Source organism: Mesocricetus auratus, unplaced genomic scaffold, assembly GCF_017639785.1.
Source record: "Mesocricetus auratus isolate SY011 unplaced genomic scaffold, BCM_Maur_2.0 Super-Scaffold_100676, whole genome shotgun sequence".
Taxonomy (NCBI): Eukaryota; Metazoa; Chordata; class Mammalia; order Rodentia; family Cricetidae; genus Mesocricetus; species Mesocricetus auratus.
The window spans coordinates 7454335-7482081 of NW_024429266.1; the positions used below are offsets into that span (position 1 = coordinate 7454335).

The 27747-nt window shown below is 38.4% G+C and overlaps 1 protein-coding gene across 1 annotated transcript in view; it reads left to right on the plus strand.

Moving 5' to 3' along the window:
• Spata17 (spermatogenesis associated 17) overlaps positions 1-27747 on the plus strand; it is a 164661-nt gene that overhangs the window by 20570 nt on the left and 116344 nt on the right. Inside the window, 2 exon segments of the mRNA XM_005082443.4 lie at positions 6070-6120; positions 21598-21701. Coding sequence (XP_005082500.3) covers positions 6070-6120; positions 21598-21701 — 155 coding nt within the window.

A 27747-nucleotide genomic window follows, 5' to 3' on the forward strand; every position in this document is an offset into this window, starting at 1 on the left:
GTTTTTGGGTCTCTTATGTATAGAATCCTATCCTCTGGAAATAGGGATACCCTAGCTTCTGCTTTTCCTGTTTTTATTTTTTTATTAATTTGTTTGCTTTCATTTCTCTTTCTTGCCTTATTGCTCTAGCTAAGACCTCAAGTGCTATATTATATAGGAGTGAAGACAGCAGCCACACTTATCTGGTTCCTGATATCGATGGGAATGCTTTGAGTTTTTCTCCATTTAGTATGATGTTTGATGTAGGTTGTTATGTATACTGAGGTGTGCTCTTTTCACTTTTAGCTCTCTGTGACTTTTATTATGGAGAGGTGTTAGATTTTTTTCAAAGACCATTTTTATCTAATAGATGATCATCTGGTTTCTGTCCTTTAGTCTATTTGTGTAATGAGTATAACTTATTGACTTACATATGTTTAAACAACCCTGCATCACTGGGATTAATAAACTTGGTCATGATGAATGATCTTTTATACGATCTTTGGTTTGCTAGCATTTTACTGTGCTCCTCAAGCAGAGTGGCTCACAATTTTCTTCCCTTCCTTCCCCATGAAAACAGCTAGGAAGCCTTCCTTCCTTTTATATTTTATGGGATAATTTGAGTAGTGTTGGTTTCGGTTCTTTGACATTCTGGTGAGACTTTTCAGGGGTTCCATCTGGTCCTGTGCTTTTATAGTTGAGAGACCTTTTATTACTACTTAAATTACATTGTTGGCTATGTATAAATTACTTATTTCATCTTGATTTAATTTTTGTATGCTATAAACATCTAGACAATTTCATATTCTTTTAGATTTTCAGGTTTAGCAGAAGAGAAAAATGAAATATTTTATGATTTTCTAAATTTCATTGGTATATGTTGTTGTGACTCCTCTTTATTTCCATTTCCCCTTAAGTTTTATTATTTGAATTTTCTCTATTTTTGGTTAATTTGGCTAAAAGTTTACCAGTCTTATCTTTTCAAAGGACCAATACTTCACTGATTCACTGTATTGCTTTCATTCTATTTTATTAATTTATTCCCAGATTTTTATTCTCTCTTCATGTCTACTGTTTTGGGGTTTGGCTTATTATTGTTTTTACAATTCCTTAAGTTGCATCATTAACTTATTAATTTGAGAGCTCCCAAAACTTTTAATGTAGGTAGCTAGTGCTATAAGATTTTTTTTAATGTCTGCCTTCATTATGCCCCATAGATTGTGGTATGTTCATTTTCTTTTCTTTTTTTCTAGATATAAGAAAGGTTTAAGAATTGAGACTCTGTAGATTTTAAATCTGTGTGGTCGCTAGACCAATATTACATAATTTTATTATTTCTAAGAATTGATCAGAAATTTTTATAATTTATTTAATTGTATTTTATGTAAAATGGTGTTTTGCCCACATGCATGTCTAGGTAAGGGTGTGGATTCCCTGGAACAGGAGTTATAGACAATTGTGAACTGCCATGTGGATACTGGGACTGGAACCCAGGTCCTCTGGAATAGCAGCAGTGCTCCTAACTTCTCAGCCATCTCTGCAGTCCCATTAGGTTCAGTTTTCATTCAGCCCTAAGAATTACAAAACTGCCTTACTTATTTCTTCCTTGACCTTCTTCTATTGTTCAGCAGTGTGTTGCTAAATCCCATGAGTTTGTGTAGTTTCTGTACTTTCAATTGCTACTTGCTATATTCCATGCGATCAGAAGAATGCAAGATGTTACTTCACCTTTTCTGTATTTTTGAAGACTTTTGTGTGGCCTGATAAATGGTCAATTTGAAGACAGTTTCATGGGCTGCTTTTAGTATATGGGTGGAGTTAGATTTTTGTGAGATCCACTTGGTTTATGATGTCTGTTGAGTTTTTGTCCAGATAGCCTGTTTAATGGTGAGAATGAATGTCAGAGTACCCTAATATCATTATGTTTGGATTCATCTGTGGTTTTCAGTCAAGTAGTATTTCCTTTATGAAATTATGTCCACCTGTATTTGGTACATACAGATTTAGAATTGTTATGTCCTCTTGGGGGATTGTCCTTTAAAGAGTATTAATTGACTTTCCTTATTTTTTTCCTCTTCAACCATGGAATAGTCTATATAGTTTATTCTTACTATACATTGCTTTAGATAGAGTTGAATTAAAATACCTTTCCTTGTTTTATGTATATATGTTTGAGACTAGATCTCACTGTGCTGTCTGTCTGTGATGGCCTGAATACTGTGGTCCTCCTGTCAGCCATCTGGGTGTCTGAACCAGGCCATGTTCATCACCATGCCTGGCTAAGATAATAATTCTGTAGGCAACAGAAGCAGGACAGGTTGTCCTTTTCCTTCTCCTTATTAGGGCATTTGTGTTCCTATAGGACTTGCCAATATAAACTATACAGGACAGTTTTCATACAAAGTGATTTATTTTTAAAATTACCATTTTCTATATTTTGCCATTATATAATTAATGATATGCTCTATATCAAATACTCTTTTTTTAACACAGCCAGAGATCAGTTTGAAACTCTAAAGACTATTTTAACATATGATTAATTTGATACGTTGTTGCAAAGTAAATATATGTAACTTAATCTTACCTTTTAAATTGTGATCATCTAGTCAGTGACTTAATATTTATAACTTTATGGTAGAACAGTTTAACTGATAAGGATATTTTTTGTTTTAAAACATTATTGTTCAAAGAATAAAAATTTACTACACTGCTGGAGATTCAAGGCTCACAATATTAATATACAGTTAACCATTCTACATTTCTTACAAGGGATTAATGTTTGATAGAACATTTAACTGAATAACAAGGAAAGGAACTTTTATTGACTTTAAATGAAAGCATTTTGTTTTTAATGATATGTACGTGTGTGTATTGGTGGGTATGTGCACATGAGTGTCTGCACAAGACAGAGAGGGTATTTGACCTGGAACTACAGCAGTGGAGGGGACTGGGAACTCCCAAATGAGATTCTCTGGAAAGCATTATGGGCTCCTAACAGCTGAGCCGTCTTTCTGGACTCATCCAATCTATTTTCATGCAGCCATCTCCATTTTATCTCCAAAACGTTTCTTAATGTCAAGTCACTGGCTACTGCCTTTCTGGTATTTGTCTCTTCTAGGTTTGGCATTTCAAGTCAGCCATGTGATACTGGTGTCTGATGCTGTTTGGAGTTTATTTTCAAAGCTGTTGGACCAGGGAACCTGGGACTCACGTAGAATCCATTAGTGGCTCACACGAGAATAGGGATGTGAAAATCTAGGAAACCAAGAGCAGGAGACATAAGCTTGAAAATCAAGCTGCTTTGATCCTCTGAGGGTGACAGGTCCCAGATATGGGGTAACAGGAATTAGATTACAGACGGTCATATCTTTTCTGGGAATTGAGGCCCTGCCTCCTCCTGCTCCTTTAAACCAGATGTTTTCCGACCTTCTTCAAGGTAGCTGTCTACTGTCAGAGCTGTTTAGCTGGTAGGCAAGATTATAATGAAGTGAAAAGGTCCTGCTCTTCTTACTCTGCCTGCCATCTTACAACAAGCTTGCCCGATGCACGTGAAGATGCCCCACACGCAGGCACCCTGCTCTGAAAGATAAACAAGGCTGGCGCACATGGGCAGGCTTGGGGTAGCAATGCCTTTGAAATACAGACTTCCCCACTTAGTTCATAAAATCTTCGTCCTTTTATGCAGTTAAATGTTTAACCTCCACACACAGAGCTGTGGGTCCCTTTCCTATCAACTGTGTCCCCAGTGTCCTAATTACTTTCTCTCTTTTTACTTCACACCAGCTCGAGGAAGCATGTAACACCTTTTAAAGGATGGGGGTATAGAACAGGAGACTGACAGACACTCTTTCCAAAGCCACGCAGACACAAGCGTGATGGTGGAGGTGTCTATCCTTGGGCCATAGGAGAAAACTGACTTCTCCCCATGAGCACCACACATAAAGGTCATTTAAAAAACAAACTAAAGTTATGCTTCAAACTTGTCTGGAGTTCAAAAGCTCACACACTACTTTCAAATAGCTTATATATATATATATATATATATATATATATATATATATATATATAAGCAGAACTTTTTCTGCTTGAAAAAATAGTTTCCAATAATTGTTTTTTCATGAGGTGAGAGTTGTGTTTTTGTGTCGACAATATTATGTTGAGGAAAGAAATATACATGTAAATCTTTTACTGTTAGTTTTACTGTTGTGAGCTCTGAATTTTTTATTTTTAACTAAAAGAAAAAAAACATTATATGAAAATACTTATAGAAATACACACACATATCCATTTCATGACAATGTCAACTTCAGCATGAATAGAATAAATACAGTATGAAATTAGGTATTTTAATTCACCTCAAATGACAGGAAGAATGCCACATTTGCTTTAAGGAAGTTAAACAGAGAGGCTAAGCGCAGTAATGTTAGTAGCACAGAGCAGTCCACCGTCTTGTAATCAATCAGACTGTTGGTGAATCACACATCTCCGCAGCTCTTCCCAGTCTGCTCTGGATCACCCCAGGCCACTCACACAGGCTGATTATGGGAAAGCCTTTGTATTTGTATGGACTCTTGTCTGTCATGAAGAATTGCCCCTGACAGAGGACTGAATTTATTTTTCTATTTCTACCCAGGAAACTTGATCCTTAAAAGCTAGGGTGAAGTTCTATTAGTTGCATGTCTTCTGATTGGAGAAAAATGCTTGAGGTTGTGTATCACTAGAAGTTCTTAGAAGGAAGCATGCCTTCCACTGGCTGTTCTGCAAGGCTGGTTAGTGCAAAGCCTGCGGCAGAGCAGGTCCAGAGCACACTTAAAATTTGTCTTGGCGTCTTCAGACTCCTTAATAATCATTCTCTGCCCAGCTCTGTCAGACCTAACATCCTTTTGACAAACATGCAGAACCTTTCAGATTGTGCTAAAGAGCCTCTGGTCTCCACCAACCAAAGGCTAAGAGTGCACCTGAAATCCTCAGTCCTATAGCTAGGATTTTCCTGTTTGGCTGTGACCCTGCCACCTAATGTGTCCACCAGTATGTTCTGAAAGTGACTTATTTTACAATTTTCTTTGTTTTGTAACTATTAAAACTTCATCAAGCTGTTACCATGTGGGAACATGGAACTTGAGATAACATAAATCTGCATTCCTAAGCTATGGTCAATCAGATTTGTCTCCAGGGTACACTGTCTCTTTTCTTTGGGGTGAGAGTGGTTTTTCTGTGTCAACAATATCATGTTGAAAAAATATATGTGTAAATGCTTTTACTGTTGATTTTACTGTTGTGAGCTCTGTGAGTTTTTTATTTTAAATTAAAAAACAAAGCAGATAGGGAAATTTTAGTTCAAGAGAGTATTTTCATTAGAATAAGAAATATTGCTAAATGCTTCTTTAAATAACACAGATTTTGGTATTAGTAGATGGTGTCTTTCTTAGAAAGAAACTAAGAGTTTAGGAAATATTCACTCTACCAAGGGATTTGCGGTAATGTGATATCATTATATTTGTGATTTTATGGAGGTAAAATGAATACTAAGTGACACAAAATCCCCAAGGCTGACTCAGGAGGCAGCTAAGCACATGGCATCTCACGTAGATGGTTGGAAGGCACAATTTTGCCCCATCACTGCATCCGTACCCTTGAACGGTTTCGACTGAAGACAGCATTTCTTTGAATTTTTCATTAAACCCGACGTCTTGAAATATGAATTCCTTTTATGTTCCTGTGAGTTTTGGCTAAGAGAACCCCAGTGAATAAATCATACCATAGGACGTGTCACCAGCACTTGTGAATATTTCTGCTTTGTTATTCTATTCTCAGCAGAGCACCATTGATTATCAAACTCAGCGGAGAGCATTTTATGATCATATATCTCCATTAGCTCTGAGTTTGACTACCATAGATTTTTCTGGTTAAGTTTGCATTATGTATTAGGAAGCCTATCTCTTCAATACAAAGTTTGATTTCATTTTCTAAGCCCAGAACTCTTATTATGTATTATGTATAAAGATTCTTATCCTTTATATGTAAAAATAGGCTACACTGTCTTTGTGTAACTGAAATCTATGCCATCTTTTCTTTTTTCTTGATTCACAGGCAGCGTATTATAATATGAAGATGAATCTCTACAATGAAATGGCTGTCAGGGTAAATATTTCTTCACTTGTTAAACAAATGAAAAGTCAATTGTGCCCTGAATTCCCTTTTAATAATACCAGCAAAGCAAAGTAATGCAAATTTGATTGATATGCTAATGGAAGGTGGGGAAAGAGCACTAGTTAAGAAGTTGGCTATACTAAACACATGGCAGCACTGGAAATTAGAGTAAAATGTAAACCACAGTTATAAATGCCCGTGCTTGGTAATGCCAGGGATCTCTGAACCATAGCTACAGAAAGGCCACAAATATCAATGAAGTGATGCATTGCTGTCCATATGCCATGTATATATCATGGTAAATAGATGAACATGGCTCTGAGATCTAAAAATCCGACCCCATATAAGGTAATTAAAACTATTCATATGATTTAGCAGTAATCAAGTTTGTCTCTGGCACAGAATTTTTTCCATCATTTTTGTGCTGATTATCTAATAGAAAGGTTACTTTAGGGCTGACTATATGGCATAGATGGTCAAATGTTTGACATCCTAGCATGAGGAACCGAGTTCTGATCCCCAGAGCTCTTGTAACCAGCTGATGGTACTTTCCTGTAACCCCGGTGCTGACAGGGTGGCAACAGGCTTTTCCCTAAAGTTCATTAGGCAGCCCACAAGGCCAAATTGATGCTCTTCGAGTTCACTGAGAGACGTTGTCTCAAAAGAAAGGAGGGTGCAGAAAGGGCGATGAAAACTCCACATCTGCCGCTAGCCTCCATGTGAGTGCTCACCTGCACACTCCTATACTTACAGGCACATGCACCACATCACACACACACACACACACAAACATGATGAACATAGCAACCATATGCTTGAATTTGATTGCTGTAGATTTTAGCAATGAGTGCAAACATATTTATTCCTTTTATTTAAAACAATGTAGTTATGCTTAATTGCTAAATTATTATATATAGGAAAATTTCTCAGTTGAATTTTATTCATCATTCTAAGACCTACATTGCCTACAAAGAGCACACTCTGCTTTGGGCCAGGCAAGGTGGCAAATTCTTTCTGAAAGCCATGTACCGAATGACAGCACCTGGTTAACACTTCTGAATCTGTGTGCTGCTCTTGAAACACTGCTGTCTTCTCTGTGAAGGCTCATGGGAGCCTGAAGCAGGCCTTCTACAGTAACTGTACACTGTTCTGTTTCCCTGCAGCTGGTGAGAGGCCAGACACGAGCCTTCCCCAGGAGCACCCACACAGAACTGAAGTGTAGGGTTCCACTAGCCTTCCCCAGGAGCACCCACGCACAGAAGCACTCAAGTGTACGATGCCATTAGCTTTCCCTAGGAGCACCCACACAGAAGAACTGAAGTGTAGGGTGCCCCTAGCCTTCTCCAGGAGCACCCACACAGAAGCACTTGGGATCTTTTTTCTCAGGGCATGCACTAATCTGAGATGTGTTGGGTCTCCACTCTCTTTGCAGTGCTACCATTGGCTCAGACATGGAGACTTAAAGATTCTGATCTGCTTACTTCATATCAGATGTGTCTCCAAAGGAAAAAGTAACCAGTTGTTGACAACCTAAATCAGTTTTTCTTTTCTGAAAAGACATGGTCTCACATACCCTTCACTATATAGCCAAGGCTGGCCTTGAACTCCTGATCCTCGTGCCCTATAAAGTCCAGATGTGAAACACCATGTTCCACTGGAGAGTGTAATACAGTTAATGTCCAGAGTCATAGCTGTTTCTGTGGTCCCCAGGGGAGGGGGGATGATGAGAGATCTTCTGCCCCATGCTACTAAGCCTTAGTAACTAAAAAGAGAAGCCCAGAAGACAGGGATGGAATAATGCATACGTGTGGCTTGCATCTTCACGATGATTTCTGATCTTACTGAACTGAGGTTCCCTTAACCTAAAACAGAACTGTGTAAGACGCTTACACCGGTATAGCCATTGGAAGGCATCCATTCCTTCAGAATCATAGTAATAGTGTCATCCCTTGTCAGTTTGTCTTTGATATGAATTGGTGGGCAATGCTGAGGTCCACCCTTGAGTCTCATAATCGCAGGGATCAAACATGTGGAAAAGAGTCTTTGAGCTTGTTGGCAAGTAGAGAAGAGCTTGCACACCTTCCCACACTGACTTGGATGAGACACACAGATGCTCAGTGTCCAGCTTCTTCATCTGTGACAAATGCAAGTTTAGCATATCCCTGCTAAAATCTCCCGACTTACCTCTTTGTTCTCATTGATCAATGACAGCAAAGCATCTATCAACAAACTACCCTTGGTCTGCAAGTTTGTTAAATAAATATCTCAGGATAATCAGTCAATGCTGTCCCTCCCTCTTGTTCTTTCCAATGCACAGTGTTTTAAAAGAGAAGTCTTTGCCTTTAATAATTTCTTTCTACATCTCTAAGGACTGAATACCCTTGTTAGAAGAGATCCTTTTTCTTTTGCTGGGGAATGTTTAAGACATTTAAATTCTGTGAGTAGGTACTATGGTAGGGATGGACTGGACAACAAATGTAATTGATTGTTTCTTGGAGAATCCCTTTTGTCCTGGAACACTTGAATAGTGATTTCTCAATCAGATGTCATTACTTCGCCAAGGGACTAGGACTGGGAGATGGCCAGTAGACTCTTATTTTGAGTGATTTGTCTTGATTTTAGCACCCCAATCACTTCAGTTCAGATTGAAGTGCTCACTTTATAGAAAATAACAGCATAACAGTAAGTTGAACACTAAAAATGACTTAAAACAAATTTGCAAAGTGCTATAAATTTAGTGATTCACTCTTACAGTTAAGAATTAATATAAGTCACAATATCAAATTGTTGTTTCATTTTTTTCTTTCATGTCTAAAACATGATGAGTACAAGAAAAATTATATATTGGCTTTACTTAAAAGTGGTTAAATAATGTCATACATAAAGCTCAGTCCTTTAGATTACCTATAACTCTATTCATATTTATTGTGCCACGCAGTAAGCATGATTTATAATAACAACTTTGGTGACTGAAAAGACACACATTGCTAATTTTTCTTTTTTTTAGAAACTGGATGCTGACAGTCTCATAGCCTGGAAACGGTGCTATGTTTCTGTGGCTACAGAATGAAGAGCACAGTCTTAGTCACACAAAGAAAAGTTCGCCCTAATTTCAGTGTTTTTGTCAATATAGGAAGGGACCGTGTTAGACAACATCATGTGTATGTATACGCATGATGCTTCCATTAACCCACAGAGGAATGTCTTTTTACTCTTCTTGTTACTACAATCGTACATGCGAAGCACCTGAATCAATTCATAGAGAAAGCAAAGGTAGGTAGAGCTGAGGATCAGTGAGTTCGCCATGTTCCCATGATGACACCAGGGCACTGAAACTGGCTAGGACATTGTCAGTGAGTTTGCTTTCCAGGCTTCCTTCACTTTCACTTCTATTTTAGGGGAAAAAAGTCTTTTGTTCCTCCTCCATTGATGTGCAGATTACTATAGATTTTAGGGAATAAAGATAAACATAGTGGAAGAAATCTTTTCTGTGCACAGATGGCTTTTGATATACCATTTTACCATTTGTTTCAGTACTTAATATAAACATTATTTATAAGAACACTTACACAGTGATGTTACTTAATGAGGAATATGCATCACTGGTCTGACTAGCTTAAGAGGTCATTTAGAACTTGCAGTTAACAAGCTCTAATCTGCTGAGCACACAATGACTTTGTTTAAAATTATCTATTCAGAGCTGATCAATGACAATAATTGTTTTATTCCAATCACTTCTGAAAGTTGCTAATTACTTTGAAGGGCATGAATACTACCCATTTTTGGTTTTGTTTTCTTTCTTTCTTTCTTTTTTGAAATTGTCACCCATTCACCTTGAAATTAAGAAAAGCAATGCTGTAAGATTTATTCTGGCCCCTGAATGTGCTTTCTTTAAAAAAAATTGTTCATTCACTGGGACACGAATAGCAACAGGAAATACACTAAATCCCCCATGTTAGTTGTGCTCATGTAGGTCAGGATAGCAGCATCCTTACCTACATGATCTGTTTATACTAATCAACCACTATTACACTAGCCTCCTTCTGTAAGAAAATGTCTTTAAAATGAAAGACACTCGTTCTCTCTCCTTATAATGGTCACATAAGACAATAGTGCAGAAAGTGTAGCTTTCATAGCAAGACATACAAGGTGTGTGTTGTGATTTATCATTTGCTTTCATAATGAATAGCTGAGCTTGAATATCAGTTTCCTCCTGTTTAACATGAGGCCATGCCTTGTTCACAAGGAGTGTGAGTGGAATCCATTAGTGTCATACTTGCCAAAGCATGAAGCACAATGAATTGCAGCCTGTTTACTCCCTTGACAGTTGTTTTCTTTGCTTTCCCAAGGTTCAGTTCCTTCCATCTACTTCTATACCCTCATTTTACACAAAGCCACTTAAGCAGTGATTATTGTGATGGCTAGTTAAATGTCAGCTTGACACAAGCTAAAGTAACCAGGAAAAGTGGGGTCTCAACTGAGACAATGCAAGTCTGCAGAACATTTTCTCAAATAGTGATTGAGGGAGAACACCCAGACCATGGAGGATGGTGCCAGACAGGATATTGGCCCTGGATTCCATAAAAAAGCATGCTGAGCAGGCCATGACAGCAAGCCAGTAGGCAGCTCCCCTCCATGTCCTCTGCATCAGCTCCTGACTCTGGGTTCCTGCCCTGTGTGAGTTCCTGTCCTGCTGTCCTTCAGTGAAATGGGAGTGTAAGCCAAATAAACCCTTTGCTTCCCAACTTGCTTTTAGTGGTTGTGATTCATCACAGCAATAGTAACCCCACCCATACTCCAGTGTCGGTGAGTTTTCATTTTTATCTTAACTATCACTTATTATGTCCTTTAGGATATAATTGTGAATAAAGGATTTGCCAAATGGAATAGGTGCCAAGAATATCAGGATCTCAGAAGGTTCCATATGAGTCTGTGAGGATGAGGGTGCTACTGCTTCTAGTACTTGCTAGAGGTGGGAAAGAAGGATCCCGGGTCAGTGGTGTCCCTTTCATCTCTCAGGAGTCCCTTTCAAGGTTGGCACAGGTAACTCAGTGGGTTTGTGTTTGTTCTCACAGTCTGCTTTTCTCCAAAATGGCCACCATCTCTGCTCTGCTGTTGACAGACCTTTCGTCACCACACTCACTTGTCAACAACATGTCGGATGTCTGCTGAAATTTTAGTTTATTTGAATTTAGTATTGTTCCCAGGCATGAGCTCTCCTCAGCACCACCATTTCTTTTCCTGCAGTGCAAATCTACACATGTCCTCTCAGTGTAAACAGATGAGAGCGATGAAACTCCAGAAGCCGTGCAAGCACCCGTGCGACCTTAGGGACTCGCTGGACCTCACTAAGATCAACTGAATCTTCTTTCCAGTGATCCTTACAATCTATACCTCAGCATGAGGTTGGAGCATTACATGAGATGAGATAGGAAGATGTGCTCCTGTTCGCATGTATCCCTTATATACATATATTCTGATTTGTCCCTCTGTGTCATTAGAAAGTGGTTGTGCCAATTCTTCCATAGTGTCAGACATTATATAACTTTGGTCAAATTATGGAGACTTTCTAAATTGAATAGCATGTCATTTTATAACAATCTTTTTTTTCAATTTAAAGAACTGATCCCTAAAATGAGATCATCTGAGGGTGTGAGAGACCACTCAGTACCTGAGAGCTCGTGCTGCTCTTCCAGAGGAAGTTTGGCTCTGAGCACCACCAGGTCAGGCGGCTCACATTTGCATGTGACTGAAGCCTGCAGACTCTGATACCCTCTGGCTTCTATAGGCACTACACTCAGCTGCAGTGCTCCCAGAGTTAAAATAATCAACCAAAGAGAAAACAGAGAATAAACACAACTTGAAAAACATTATATTGACAAGCTCTCAACGTAGCTACATTTAATCGCAGTGTTGCTTCATTCAGTTTCTACAATTTATGTCTCTTGTCCAATACAATCACAATTGGTATAGCTGTTTTATTTAAGTCATTTTTTTCCAAATGAAAGCCTGCCTAAAATATTAAAATCCCCACAGATATCAGACTGTAAAATGATTGTGAAATGCTTTTAAATGACAAAGAAATATACTTTCAGACAGTATCACTGTTCATTCAGTACCACTTCAACATTCCACCTACATGTATGTTAGGCTTAATATCCTTTAGCTGAAAAACAAAACAAAACACAAATATCATTGGAAGACTAACAATTATTCTCATGTCTCCTTCCATTATTTTAAATACGTTCAGACATTCTTTTTGCCCAGAAGATTGATGTAATACTTTACATTTTAGTTTGAATAGTTCTGATAACTGGTGAATATATTACCATGGAAGCAAATCCTCATGATGACTGGGAGTTTATGAGACAGCCTGGAGCTTACTGAAGTGTGTTACTGTACGAACCCAGCACTTCTTTTCTCAGAAAAGTGAAGTTATGTTTTTTGGTAAAAGTAAACTGTTTGGATTTATGTGGAAGATATTTGAAGAAGATAGCTTCAAAAAAGTTTCATTGGTTGAAAATAGTAATTCATGCCCTGTCTGAGGCCCAACTCCTGCTTGCCCTCTTTGGGATCTCCTGGCCTGGGGACTGCTGGCAAGTCCACTCACCCCCAGTAGTCCAAGCAATCCAGAGTCTGCTGACATCTTGGTGTTAGTCATCCTCCACCCACCAGGAGAGAAGTGTCTCAGACCTGCCTGCACCCATTGTGAGACCCATTGGAGTATTGAAACTGCTTGCACCCACCAGAAGAGAACCTTGGACCCATACCCACCAGGAGAGGAAGAGAACCCACCTGCACCCACTGGAGAAAGGGATGGGAAGACAACATTATAAAAACACATTTAACAACAGAAAAACCAATATGATGCCTCCAGAGTCCAGGGACTCTACACCAGCAAGACCTGAATATCTCAACACAGATAAAGCAAAAGAGAATGACCTTAAAAATGGCTTCATGAAAATAAAAGAGGCCCTCAAAGAGGATAGGAAAAAATCACTTAAAATGAAAGAAAAACAAACAAACAAACAAAAAAACACAAGAAATCAACAAATCTCTTAAGGAAAGCCAAAAAAAAAAAATCAAACAGATGAAGAAAACAATTCAAACAGTTCAAGACCTGAAAACTGAAATAGATACATTAAAGAAAACACAAAGTGAGGGAATGCTGGAAATGGAAAAACTGGGTAAACAATCAGGAACTATAGATACAAGCATAACCAACAGAATACAAAGAGATGGAAGAGAGAATCTCAGGTGTTGAAGATACACTAGGAGAAATAGATTCATCAATCAAAGAAAATATTGTCCAACAAATCCCTAACACAAAATACCCAGGAAATATGGGGCACCATGAAAAGATCAAACCTAAGAATAATAGGTATAGAAGAAGGTGAAGAAACCCAAGTCAAAGGTGCAGAAAAAGTATTCAAACCAAATCATAGAAGAAAACTTTCCCAACCTAAAGAAAAACATGCTAATGAAAGTACAAGAAGCTTACAGAACCCTAGATAGAGTGGACCACAAAAAAGTCCCCTTGACACATAATAATCAAATCCCCAAACATACAGAATAAAGAATGAGCCGGGCGTTGGTGGCGCACACCTTTAATCCTAGCACTTGGGAGGCAGAGGCAGGCGGATCTCTGTGAGTTCGAGGCCAGCCTGGTCTACAAGAGCTAGTTCCAGGACAGCCTCCAAAGCCACAGAGAAACCCTGTCTCAAAAACCAAAAAAAAAAAAAAAAAAAAGAATGAATATTTAGAGCAGCCAAGGAAAAAGGCCAAGTAACATATGAAGGCAAACCTATCAGAATTACTCCTGACTTCTCCATGGAAACTCTGAAAGCCAGAAGGGCCTGGATAGATATTCTACCAAACTAACACATCATGGATGCCAGCTCAGACTATTTTACCCAGAAAAGCTTTCAATCACTATAGATGGAGAAAACAAGATATTCCATAACAAAACCAGATTTAAAAAATACATATCCACTAATCCATCCCTACAGAAAGTACTGGAAGGAAAACTAGCCTAAGGAAGGGAACACTCACAAAATCAAAGGCAATAGATAATCTAACTTTACCAAAAGCCAAAAGAAAAAGCAGGGTAAATCCACAAACAATAACACCAACAACAACAAATAAAAAAAAGAGAATTAACACTCAATGCTGTTCAATTTCCCTCAATAATTATGATCTTAACTCACTTATAAAAAGACACAGGCTAACGGAATGAATATGAAGACACAACCCATTCTTATGCTGAATAGAAGAAACACACCTCAACTTCAAAGACAGACATTACCTCAGAATAAAGGGTTGGGATAAGATTTTCCAATCCAATGGACCCAAGAAACAAGCTGGAATAGCTATCCTAATATCTAACAAATTAGACTTCAAAATAAAGCTATCCTAATATCTAACAAATAGACTTCAAAATAAAATCAGATAAAGGTCACTTCATATTCATCACAGGAAAAATCCTTCAGGATGAAGTCTCAATTTGGAACATTTATGCCCCAAATACAAAGACACCCATGTTCCTAAAAGAAACATTACTAAAACTCAAATCACATATAAAACTTCACACACTTATAGTGGGAGACTTCAACACCTCACTCTCACCACTAGACAGGACCACCAGACAGAAATTTAGCAAGGAAGCAAAAGAACTAACAGAAGTTATGACCCAGTTAGGTTTAACAGGCATATATACCTTCTCAGTACCACATGGAAGTTCTCTAAAATATGCAACATACTTGCAAACATAGTTAACCTCAATAGACACAAAAATTGAAATAACCCCCTTATCAATCCACAACAACACAAATGGCAGAAAACCTACAAACCCATGGAAATTTAACAATGTGCAATTGCACCATTCCTGGGTCAAGGAAGAAATAAAGAATAAAATTAAAGAGTTCCTAGAATTCAATGAAAATGAAGACCCAACATACCAAGACTTATGGGACACTTTGAAAACAGTACTAAGAGGAAAGTTTATAGCTCTGAGTGCCTACATGAACAAACTGGAGAATAGTCACAATATAATATTAACAGCACAACTGAAAGCTCAAGAACAAAAAGAAGCAAACTCACCCTGGAGGAGTAGATGCCAGAAAATATCAAATAAAACCAATAAAGTAGAAACAAAGGAAACAATACAAAGAATCAAAAATAAAACCAATAAAGTAGAAACAAAGGAAACAATACAAAGAATCAATGTAACAAACAGTTGGTTCTTCAAGAAAATCAACAAGATAGACAATCCTTTATCCAAACTAACCAAAATGCAGTGAGAGAGAGAGCATGCAAGTTAACAAAATCAGAAATGAAAAGGGTGACATAACAATGAACACTGTGGAAATCCAGGGAATCTTCAGGTCATCCTTTGAAACCTGTACTCCACAAAATTCGAAATTTAAAGGAAATGGACAATTTTCTGGATATATATCACTTGCCAAAATAAATCAAGAACAGATAAGCAATTTAAACAGACCTATAACATCTAATGAAATAGAGGCAGTCATCACAATTCTCCCAACCAAAAAGAGGCCAGGGCCAGATGGTTTCAGTGCAGAATTCTACCAGAAATTCAAAGAACAGCTAATACCAATACTTCTCAAAGTGTTCCACACAGTAGAAACAGAAGGTTCCTTGCCAAACTCTTTTTACGATGCTACAATCACCTTGGTACCCAAGCGCCACAAAGACACAACTAAGAATTGGAACTATAAACCACTATACCTCATGAACATTGATGCAAAAATACTCAATTAAATACTAGCAAATCGAATCCAAGAAAACGTCAGAGAGATCATCCGTAATGATCAAGTAGGCTTTATCCCAGGGATGCAGCGATGGTTCAACATACAAAAATCCATCAATGTAATCCACCATATAAATAAACTGAAAAAGAAAAACTATATGATCATCTCACTAGATGCTGAACAAGCCTTTGACAAAATCCAGCACCCCTTCACAATAAAGGTCTTGGAGATAATCTGCGATAACAGGAACATACCTAGACATAATAAAAAACAATATACAGTAAACCAACAGCCAGCATCAAACTAAAGGGACAGAAACTCAACATGATTCCTCTAAAATCAGGAAGAAGACAAGATTGTCTACTCTCTCCATATCTCTTCAGTATTGTACTTGAAGTTCTAGCTAGAGCAATAAGACAAGAAAAGGAGATCAAGGGGATACAAATTGGAATGGAAGAAGTCAAACTTTCACTATATGCAGATGATATGATAGTTTACACAGATGACCCAGACAACTACCAGGGAACTCCTACAGTTGATAAACACTTTCAGCAAAGTGACAGGATACAAAATTAACTCAAAAAACTCTGTAGCCCTACTATATACAGATGATAAATGGGCTGAGAAAGAAATCAGAGAAACATCACCCTTTACATCAGCCACAAACAACATAAAATATCTTGGGGTAATGCTATCCAAACAAGTGAAATATTTGTATAGCAAGAACTTTGAGTCTTTAAAGAAATTAAAGAAGATACCAGAAAATGGAAAGATCTCCCATGCTCTTTGATAGGTAGGATCAACATATTAAAAATGGCAGTCTTGCTAAAAGCAATTTACAGATTCAGTGCAATTCCCAGCAAAATAGCAGCAAAATTCTTCACAGACCTTGAAAGAATAATACTCAATTTTATATGGAAAAATAAAAGATCCAGGATAGCCAAAACAACTCTGTACAGTAAAGGAACTTCCAGAGGCATCACCATCCCTGACTTCAATCTCTATTATAGATCTTTAGTCCTCAAAACAGTTTAGCATTAGCACAAAAATAGACATGTAGACCAATGGAATTTATTCGAAAACCCTGATATTAACCCACATACCTACGAACACCTGATTTTTGACAAAGAAGCTAAAAGTATACAATGGAAAAAGGAAAGCATCTTCAACAAATGGTGCTGACATAACTGGATGTTGGCCAGTAGAAGACAGCAGATAGATCCATATCTATCACCATGCATAAAACTTAAGTCCAAATGGATCGAAGACCTCAACATAAATCCAACCACATTGAGCCTTTTAGAAGAGAAAGTGGGAGGTACTCTTGAACAAATTGGTACAGGAGACTGCTTCCTGAACATAACACCAGTAGCGCAGACACTGAGATCGATAATTAGTAAATGGAACCTCCTGAAACTGAGAAGCTTCTTCATGGTAAAAGACACATTCAACAAGACAAAATGGCAGCCGACAGAATGGGAAAAGATATTCACCAACCCCACATCTGACAGAGGGCTGATCTCCAAAATATACAAAGAACTCAAGAAACTAGTCAACAAAACACCAAATAATCCAATTGAAAAGTGGGATACAGAACTAAATCGAGAATTATCAATAGAGGAATCTAAAATGGCTGAAAGACACTTAAGGAAGTACTCAACATAAGCCATTAGAGAAATGCAAATCAAAATAACTCTGAGATACCATCTTGCTCCTGTCAGAATGTCTAACATCAAAACCGTCAATGACAGTTTATGCTGGAGAGGAAGTAGAGAAAGGAGAGCACTCCTCCATTGTTGGTGGGAGTCCAAACTCGTACAGCCACTTGGAAATCAGTATGGCAGATCCTCAGGAAAATGGGAATGAGTACCTCAAAATACAGCAATACCACTCCTAGGCATATACCCAAAAGATACACAGTATCTTTTTAACTATGTCAATAGCAGCATTATTTGTAATAGCCAGAACATGGAAGCAATCTAGATGTCCCTCAACTGAAGAATGGATAAAGAAAATGTGGTACATTTACACAATGGTGTACTACCCAGGGAAAAACAATGGTATTTTGAAATTCGCAGGCAAATTTATGGAACTAAAAGAAACTTTCCTGTGTGAGGTAACCCAGTCACAAAAAGACAAACATGGTGTGTACTCTCTCACATATGGATTTTAGACATAGAGCACAGGACTGCCAGCCTACAATCCACACCACCAAAGAAGCTAGGGAACAAGGAAGACCCTAAGAAGGACATACATGGTCCCCCACAGAAAGGACAAAGATCTCCTTGAGCAAACTGGGAGCATGGGGAAAGAGAAGGGGAGAAGAGGCAGGGAGAGGAGGACATGAGAGAGGAGGAAGATTGAATTGGGGGAAGAATAGAGGAGAGCAAGAAAAAGATACCATAATAGAGAGATTCATTATAGGTTTAAAGAGAAATCTGCCATTGGGAAATGTCCAGAGTTCTACCTGGATGACCCCAACTAACAGTCTAAGCAATAGTGGCTACCTTAAATGTCCTTCTCCAATAATGAGGTTTATGACTTCTTATATGCCATCCTAGAGCCTTCATCCAATAGCTGATGGAAGCAGAAGCAGACACCCACAGCTACACACTGAGCTGAACTCCTGGTATCCCGTTGCAGAGAGGGAGGCATGATGAGCAAAGGGGTCGAGACTAGGATGGAGAAACTCACAGAGACCTGATCAAAGGGGAGCTCAGGAACCCCAGTCTCATATTTGGGAAACCAGCATAGGACTAACCCATACCTCCTGGACATGGGTGTCATTTTGGAGGTCTGGGAAATCTATGGGGTCTCTGGTAGTGGATTAGTATTTATCCCTAGAATAGAAATAGACTTTGGGAGCCAATTCCACATAGAGGGATACCCTCTCAGCCTAGACACAAGGTATGTGTATGTGGGGGGGGGTGGCTAAGCCCTGCTCCAAATGATATGACAGACTTTGTATATCCTTCATGGAAGGCCTCACCCTCCATGGGGAACAGAAAGGGGGTGGGATAGGGGCTTGGTGGGGGGCAGGGTGAGTGAACCAGGAATGACTTGTAAAACAAGCTTGTTTCTAATTTAAATAAAATAGGAAAAAAGAAATTTAACTTTTTAGAAAAAAAATGCTTGCTAATTAAAACTCAGCTCTAAAGATAATGAAATGATAATACATTTATTTTCCAATGTAATTTTCATTGATAATGACTAGAAGAATAGATCTGGCACTGCTCCAGCGTAGTTACTAGATCTATCACTGATAGGTGAAAAATTTTTAAAAAACTACATAACCTGTTTTTTTGTGTCATTTTCTATGAGTGAAATAAAGATAATATTTTTTCACATAGAAGTGTTCTGAAGATAAACAACATAAACAAACCGCTTAGGATTCCATCTGACACCTGAAAAGTCAGCAAATAGTAGTTATTAATAGTATTAGAATGGCATTAAAAAGTTATGATCAAGACTCAGTACAGTACCAGGCATAGTTGCTGATACCTCTCAGCCCAGCACTTGGAAAGCTAAGGGAAGACTATAAACTCAAATGCAGCCTGGTTTCCATTGTGAGTCTCAAGCCAGGCTGGAGTTCTAGACAGGTGCTATGCAAATTGCACAGTAAGTAAATACAGCTCTAGCTATCAGGGTTTCCAGTTTGGTGGTACTAGCCATTAGAGCCCAGGGAGGAGGAAGGGCACACAACATAATTATAATGCCAGAAATAAAAAACAAAAGTAAAGAACAAAAATAACACTTTATTTAGACAGGCTCATTTAGCAGTTTACTTTAATTAGGCCTTATCCAAGCTACAGTGCAGTTAGTTGTATTAGGTGTGCGTTCTGTTGCTGTGACCAAATAACTAAGAAAGGTACTTCACAGGCAGGAAGAGGTTCAGTGGGTAAAGAACATTCATATAAGCATGAGGATGGAGCTTTGGGTCCCAGTAGCTACATAAGATTGGCGGCAATGGTGCCCCACCCCTGCAATCCCAGTGAGTGAGAGGGACAGGCAAGGTATGGGGAAAGCTGGCTAGTTAGACTTGCTGAACCAGCAAGATCTGGCTGCAGCTAGAGAAGCTGCCTAAGTAAATAATGGGGATGGTGATAAAGAAAATATCTGACTTCAACCTCTGACTTTCATGAATGTCCACACATGCACACACACCTGAGAACATGCTCTTGCACACGCACACACACCACATACACATACAGCAACATCAACTACACATGCACATCACAACAGCAAGATATTAAAATATCTTTGTAATATCTTGTAACAAATATATTAGCACTGCTTACATTTATGACTAATGTGCTAGCTATATTCATAGAAAACCCAGAGACCCTCTTTGTGCTTTTTATTATTTGAGAGTTTCTATTATTATTTTTAAAACTTATTTTGAGCATATGCTTTCCCTTCCCCTAATTCCTCCTAAATCATCCTCACCTCAAAAAAAGAAAGTCAAAACATTCAATTTTTAAAAAGAAAATCAATAAAACAATAAAATGACAAAAAAACCCTGTGGAATCCATTTTGTATTGTTCACCTATTCCTGTGTTTGGGAAATGCCCTCCAGTAAGCTTGATGTACCCAGTGACACTCTATGGGAGAAACTACGTTTCCCTCCCCCAATGGTTATCAATTGCAGATAGTTAGGGAGGGGGCTCTGTGTCCACTTCCTATTTCAGTGCTGGGACTTGTCTGCTTTCCCATATACAGTGTGTGCTTTCAGTCTCTCTGAGTTCATATGTGTATCAGTCTTTCTGTGTCAGAAGCTGCTGTTTCCTTGAACTCATCCACCTCCTGTGGCTCTTAAAATCTTCTTACCTCCACTTCTCCACAGATATGTGAGCCTGGAGGAGACATATGAATTGATAAAGACATCCATTTAAGGCTGAATGCTCCGAAGTCTGTCACTGTCCACACTTATCCAGTTGTGGGTCTCTATATTCCCATCCGCTGCAAGAAGACTCTTGCATGAGAGTTTAGTGAGGCGCTGGACTGTAGGTGTAACAGTGTGTCATTAGGAGTTATTATATGTTGTGTTTCTTTGGCAGAATAATAGTACTAGGTTGTTGCTAATGCCCATGGCCTATCTGGTCTCACGATCTCTGCTACTTTAGCAATGTCGGGTATGGGTTCCATCTCATGGAGTGGGTCTTAAATTCAACCAAACTGTTGGTTACTCCTGTTGCATTTGTGCCACTATTACACCAGTATATCTTACAGGCTTGTCTCTGTTGGAAGTTGCAAGACTTGTAGCTGGGTGATAGTGATGATTACTTTTTTCCTATAGCAGTGTGCAGATAACCTCCCAGCATCATGAATGCTAGTCAGTAGGGGTGAAGCTTTTAGTTGGACACCAGCTTGACTTCTCCCTGCTCAATAACATATATATTGTCTTCAGCACTAAGGCCTTACCATCAGATTGTAGAAAACAACCAAATAGCCTTGGAAATAGCCTGTGATATTTGAGAGGGGTGAACCATGTGACCCCCTTGGCTAATGACTCAACAATATGTAACCCATTCCCGGCACTAGAGGTTTTACTTGGTAGCATCAGATATCTAGTTGGGGCATTGTCCAAACCTTTATTTGATAGAAGTTATTAAATATAAGCGTCTTTATTTGAAGATGTATATATATATATTTTTAAAATTTTCAATGACATATTTTATCTTTTTATTTACGGTAATAGATTCAGAGACGATGGCGTGGTTTTAGGATCCGGAAATACTGCTTTAATTATTATTATTTGAAGGAATACTTGAAAGCTGTTTCAGAAACCAATGATGCAATTAGGTGAGTAACATAACTACTCATGTACTAGTGAAAGTTTACATGGACTATTAATAGATAGTGATTATTATCACACTTAGAGAAGCCCTTGAGACCTAGTGATACTGTGTTGGCAAGATATAGCTACATGATTCTGTTTACCTTAAACATTTATTGTCCACATGTTAAAGTTATCATGAATTATTGACTATAAATTAGATTATTTATGTATGTAGTATGTGGTCACACAAGAGTTTACTTTCTATAAAAATAACACATAAGGGTTAGATTTATTTGTAAAATGAGTGCAGATGAAGTCTTCAATAAATCTCACATATATTGTGATAAGCATGCACAATAATGCAAATTTGCTTCTGAAGGAGGAAAATATCATGGACCATATTAAGGGGAGCAGTCTGACTGCAAACAGTATTTTTGAACATTTAGTAAGTTAGGACATGACTTTAAGGTACCAGGACATCTGTAGATAGATACAAAGTGCAGGGGTCATGACACAGTTCAGTCAGCATTTCCAATGTTCTGTATGGTTTCATATTGCTGTTCTTTAAAAGCAGTCTCCCTCTGTGATACATCCCACTGTAGTGACACGACCATATGCCTACAGCACATGTGAATGGGGAAGAAATGACCATTAATGATTTTTGGCACCTAGAGAGTTTTTACTTGCAAATTTTGTTTCTTCCGCAGTTATTATTTTGTTTTACTGCTATGTATGTTTGGACCAAAGATAAAAAACAGTTGTTTTTAAGGTTCATGTTTTAAGGTATGTCTTCTTTCCTGAGGGCCTCTCTTGGTACAAAGCTGTGATTTTAAATCGGTTAAGATATTTAAAGCGGACTCCAGTGCTGAAATTCTAAAATTATTCTCTGTAGTATTGCCAAAGACCCAGTTTTGCCTAAGTGGAGGTCCCTAAAATATCCCGGATCTCTCCAGGCTGCCGGTGACACTCGTGTCTCCACCCTGCTCACTGGGGGGACACTACCATTTTCATGTTAGATTTTTTGGAATGTAATTCCTGTTGGATATGTTAAGTGTTCCATTTTTTTAAAGTTTTAAACACCATTGCATTACAAACTCTAAAGGAGAATTGATGGACTTCAAATGTATAATATTCAATGAGGCCTCATAATCTCAGAAAGAAAAAAATACATCCTTCCTCATATAGGGAACCTAGCCAATGGTATATGATGTGTGTAAGCAAATGTACACATGGGTACAGTATAGCATGCAGAAAACAGAACAAGGCAGGCTAAATGTCAAGGGGTGAGGAAGAGCTGAGCGAAGGAGATGAATTTGAGTTCATTTATTAATGTAGGCTTCCTTTAAGTTCCTTATAAATTTGTGAATCTTGCTTTTAAGATTGTTTAAAATTAAGTGACTATGGCCTAGAGAGATAGCTCAGTCAGTAAACTTGCTATGAAAGCTTCAAGACTAGAGTTCAGATGCCCAGAACCCAATAAAAGCTGACTGCGATGGTGAGTGTCTGAAACCCTGCACTGGGGAAGGAGATGGAGGGAAGCAGACCTCTGGGCTTCTTGGTCATGCAGTCTAGCCAGTGGTGAGTCCCAGGTTCACTGAGAGGTGGTGTGTCAGAACACACTGTGGGGAGCAATGAAGGAAGACCCCAGATATTCCCCGACCTCCATAGGCATGATAGGCATGCGTCCACACAGACACAGCTGAAAACGTGGCTGCATACGAATGTAAGGTAATTTGGGCACTGTTTCTTTCTATTTATAGTACTACCCATATACCATATGTTTTATGTAGTGTGATGCCATTTTTAACTTCTTTGGAATTTATTTTTCAATGTCTAATATTTCTCTTATATTTACTTCTAAATTTATAATATTACAGTCAAAAATATATTTAGTATGAATAGTTCTTTAGGCAATTTATTGTTTTTTTCATATGCTCTTGAAAGGCAAGGAAAGGGATTTTAGTTTCCATCTGTGATTTATTGTTTTTTAATTTGCATAGATTGTTTTCTTTCATATGCTCTTGAAAGGCAAGGAAAGGGATTTTAGTTTTCATCTGTGCTCAGATGTATTTTAATGGCACAGCAAAACAATTTATCTGGTATCTTCACTGTTGTATTCTCTCATCTTGTTTAATGTTTCTGATTTTATATTTTTTTGTCTTTTTTATTTTTAAATTTAAATTACAAACAAGGTTGCTTCACATGTCAATCCCAGATCCCTTTCTCCCCCTCCCACGCCCATTCACCAATCCCCCCATCTTCCCTCCCCAATTCCCACTCCTTTCCCCAGGGAGGGTAAAGGCCCTCCATGGGGGGTGTCCATAGTCTTTCATTTCATCCAGGGCAGGGCCTAGGCCTCCCCCAAGAGTCCAGGCCGAGAGAGCATCCCTCATTGTGGGATGGGCACCCAAAATCCATTTGAATGCCAGGGACAAATACTGATCTACTACCCAAGGCCCCATAGACTGCCTAGGTCTCTTCACTGACACCCACATTCAGGGGGTCTAGATTAGTCCCATTCTGGATTCCCAGCCATCAGTCTGGGGTTCAAGAGCACCCCTTTGTTCAGGTCAGCTGTTTCTGTGGGTTAAACAAGCCCAGTATTGACCCCTTTGCTCATCATTCCTCCTTCTCTGTCACTGGGCTCTTTGAGTTCAGCTCAGTGTTTAGCTGTGGGAGTCTGCCTCTGCTTCCATCATTCATTTGTTGAAGGTTCTGTTTCCCATACTCTCTGGCAGTGGGACTGTAGACTAACACTCCTCTGATCCATGTCTAAAATCCATATATGAGTGAGTATATACCATGTTTGTCTTTTTGTGACTGGGTTACCACACTCAGGATGGTTTCTTCTATTGCTATCCATTTTTCTGCAAATTTCAAGATTTCATTGTTTTTTTCTGCTGAATAGTACTCCATTGTGTAAATGTACCACATTTTCTCTATCCAGTCTTCAGATGAGCGTCATCTAGGTTGCTTCCATGTTCTGGCTATTACAAATAATGCTGCTATAAACATGGTGGAACAGACATCCTTGTATGAATGTGCATCTTTTGGGTATATGCCTAAGAGTGGAATTGCTGGGTCATGCAGTAGACTGATTCCCATTTTCCTGAGGAATCTTCATACTGATTTCCAAAGTGGTTGTGTGAGTTGGCACTCCCACCAGCAGTGGGGCAGTCATCCACTTTTTCCACATCCCCTCCTGCATAAACTGTCATTGATGTTTTTGATTTTAGCCATTCTGACAGGTGTGAGATGGTATCTCAGAGCTGTTTTGATTTGCATTTTCCCGATGGCTAGGGATATTGAGCACTTTCTTAGGTGCCTATCAGCCATTTTGGATTCCTCTATTGAGAATTCTCTATTTAGTTCTGTACCCCACTTTTTAATTGGATCCTTTGGTGTTTTGGAGACTTGCTTCTTGAGTTCTTTGTAAATTTTGGAGATCAGCCCTCTGTCAGATGTGGGGTTAGTGAATACCTTTTCCCATTCTAGGGCTGCCTTTTTGTCTTGTTGACTGTGTCCTTTACCTTACAGAAGCTTCTCAGTTTCAGGAGGTCCCATTATTAATTGTCAATCTCAGTGTCTGTGCTACTGGTGTTATGTTCAGGAAGCAGTCTCCTGTACCAATTCATTCAAGGGTACTTCCCGCTTTCTCTTCTGAGAGGTTCAGTGTGGCTGGATTTACATTGAGGTCTTTGATCCATTTGGACTTAAGTTTTGTGCATGGCAATAGACATGGATCTATCTGCAGTCTTCTACATGCCAGCATCCAGTTACTCCAGCACCATTTTTTGAAGATGCTTTCTTTTTCCATTGTATATTTTAGCTTTTTTTGTCAAAAATCAGATGTTCATGTATGTATGGGTTAATATCAGGGTATTCAATTAGATTCCATTGGTCTACCTGTCTAGTTTTGTGCCAATACCAAGCTGTTTTCAGGACTATAACTCTGTAATAGAGCTTGAAGTCAGGGATGGTGATGTCTCCAGATTTTGCTTTGTTGAATAGGATTGTGTTTTGGCTATCCTGGGTCTTTTATTTTCCATATAAAGGTGATTATTGCTTTTTCAAGGTCTGTGAAGAATTTTGCTGGGATTTTAATTGGAATTGCACTGAATCTGTAGATTGCTTTTGGCAAGATTGCCATTTTTACTACTTTGATCCTACGTATCCAAGAGAATGGGAGATCTTTCCATTTTCTGGTGTCTTTAAATTCTTTCTTTAAAGACTCAAAGTTCTTCCAATGCAGGTCTTTCACTTGTTTGTTAGAGGTTATCCCAAGGTATTTCATGTTGTTTGTGGCAATTGTAAAGGGTTATGTTTCTCTGATTTCTTTCTAATCCCTTTTATCATCTGTGTATAGTAGGCTACTCATTTTCTGGAGTTAATCTTGTATCCTGCCACTTTGTTGAAAATATTTATCAGCTGTAGGAGTTCCCTGGTAGAGTTTTTTGGGTCACTATCATATCATCTGCAAATAGTGAAAGTTTGACCTCTTCCTTTCCAGTTTGTTTCCACTTGATCTCCTTTTGTTGTCTTATTGTTCTATCTAGAACTTGAAGTACAATTTTGAAGAGATATGGAGACAGTGAACAACCTTGTCTTGTTCCTGATTTTAGAGGAATCGTGTTGAGTTTCTGTCCATTTAGATTGATGTTGGCTGTTGGTTTACTGTACATAGCTTTTATTATGTTTAGATATGTTCCTGTTATCCCAGATCTCTCCAAGACCTTTATCATGAAGGGGTGCTGGATTTTGTCAAAGGCTTTTTCTGCATCTAGTGAGTGAGATGATCATGAGATTTTTGTTCTCAGCTTGTTTATATGGTGGATTACATTGTTAGATTTTCGTATGTTGAACCATCCCTGCATCTCTGGAATGAAGCCTACTGGATCATGGTGCATGAGGTTTCTGATGTGTTCTTGGATCCGATTTGCCTGAATTTTATTATTTTTGCATCAATATTCATGAGGGATATTGGTCTGAAGTTCTCTTTCTTAGTTGTGTCTTTGTGTGGCTTGACTATCAAGGTTATTGAAGCCTTGTAAAAAGAGTTTGGCAAGGACCTTTCTGCTTCTATTGCATGGAATACTTTGAGAAGAATTGGTATAAACTGTTCTTTAATTTCTTGTAGAATTCTGCACTCAGGTCATCAGGACCTGGGCTTTTTTGGTTGGAAGATTTTGATGACTGCTTCTATTTCCATAGGGGTTATATGTCTGTTTAAATTGCTTATATGTTCTTTGTTTAATTTTGGCAAGTGATAGCTGTCCAGAAAATTGTCCATTTCCTTTAAATTTTCGAATTTTGTGGAGTACAGGTTTTCAAAGTATGACCTGATGATTCTCTGGATTTCCTCAGTATCCTTTTCATTTCTGATTTTGTTAATTTGTATGTTCACACTCTGCTGTTTGTTCAGTTTGGATAAAGGTTTGTATATCTTGCTGATTTTCTCAAAGAACCAACTCTTCGTTGCATTGATTCTTTGTATTGTTTTCCTAGTTTCTATTTTATTGATTTCAGCCCTCAGTTTGATTATTTCCTGGCATCTACTCCCCCTAGGTGAATTTGATTCTTTGTGTTCTAGAGCTTTCAGCTGTGCTGTTAATTCTCTAGTATAACTATTCTCCACTTTCTTCATGTAGGCACTTAGTGCTATGAATTCCCTCATAGCACTGCTTTTAAAGTGTCCCATAGGTTTGGATATGTTGTGTCTTCATTCTCATTGAATTATAGGAAGTCTTTAATTTCTTTTTTTATTTCTTCTTTGACCCAGGTATGGTGCAATTGTACATTATTCAACTTCCATGAGTTTGCAGGGTTTCTGCAATTTGTGTTGTTGTTGAATTATAATTTTAACGCATGGTGGTCTGATAAGATGCATGACATTATTCTAATTTTTGTACCTGTTGAGGTTTGATATGTTGCCAAGTATGTGGTCGATTTTTGAGAAGGTTGCATGTGGTGTTGAGAAGAAGGTGTATTTTTTTTGAATGGAATGGTCTTTAGATGTCTGTTAGTTCCAATTGGGTCATAACTTCTATTAGTCCCTTTGCTTCTTTGTTA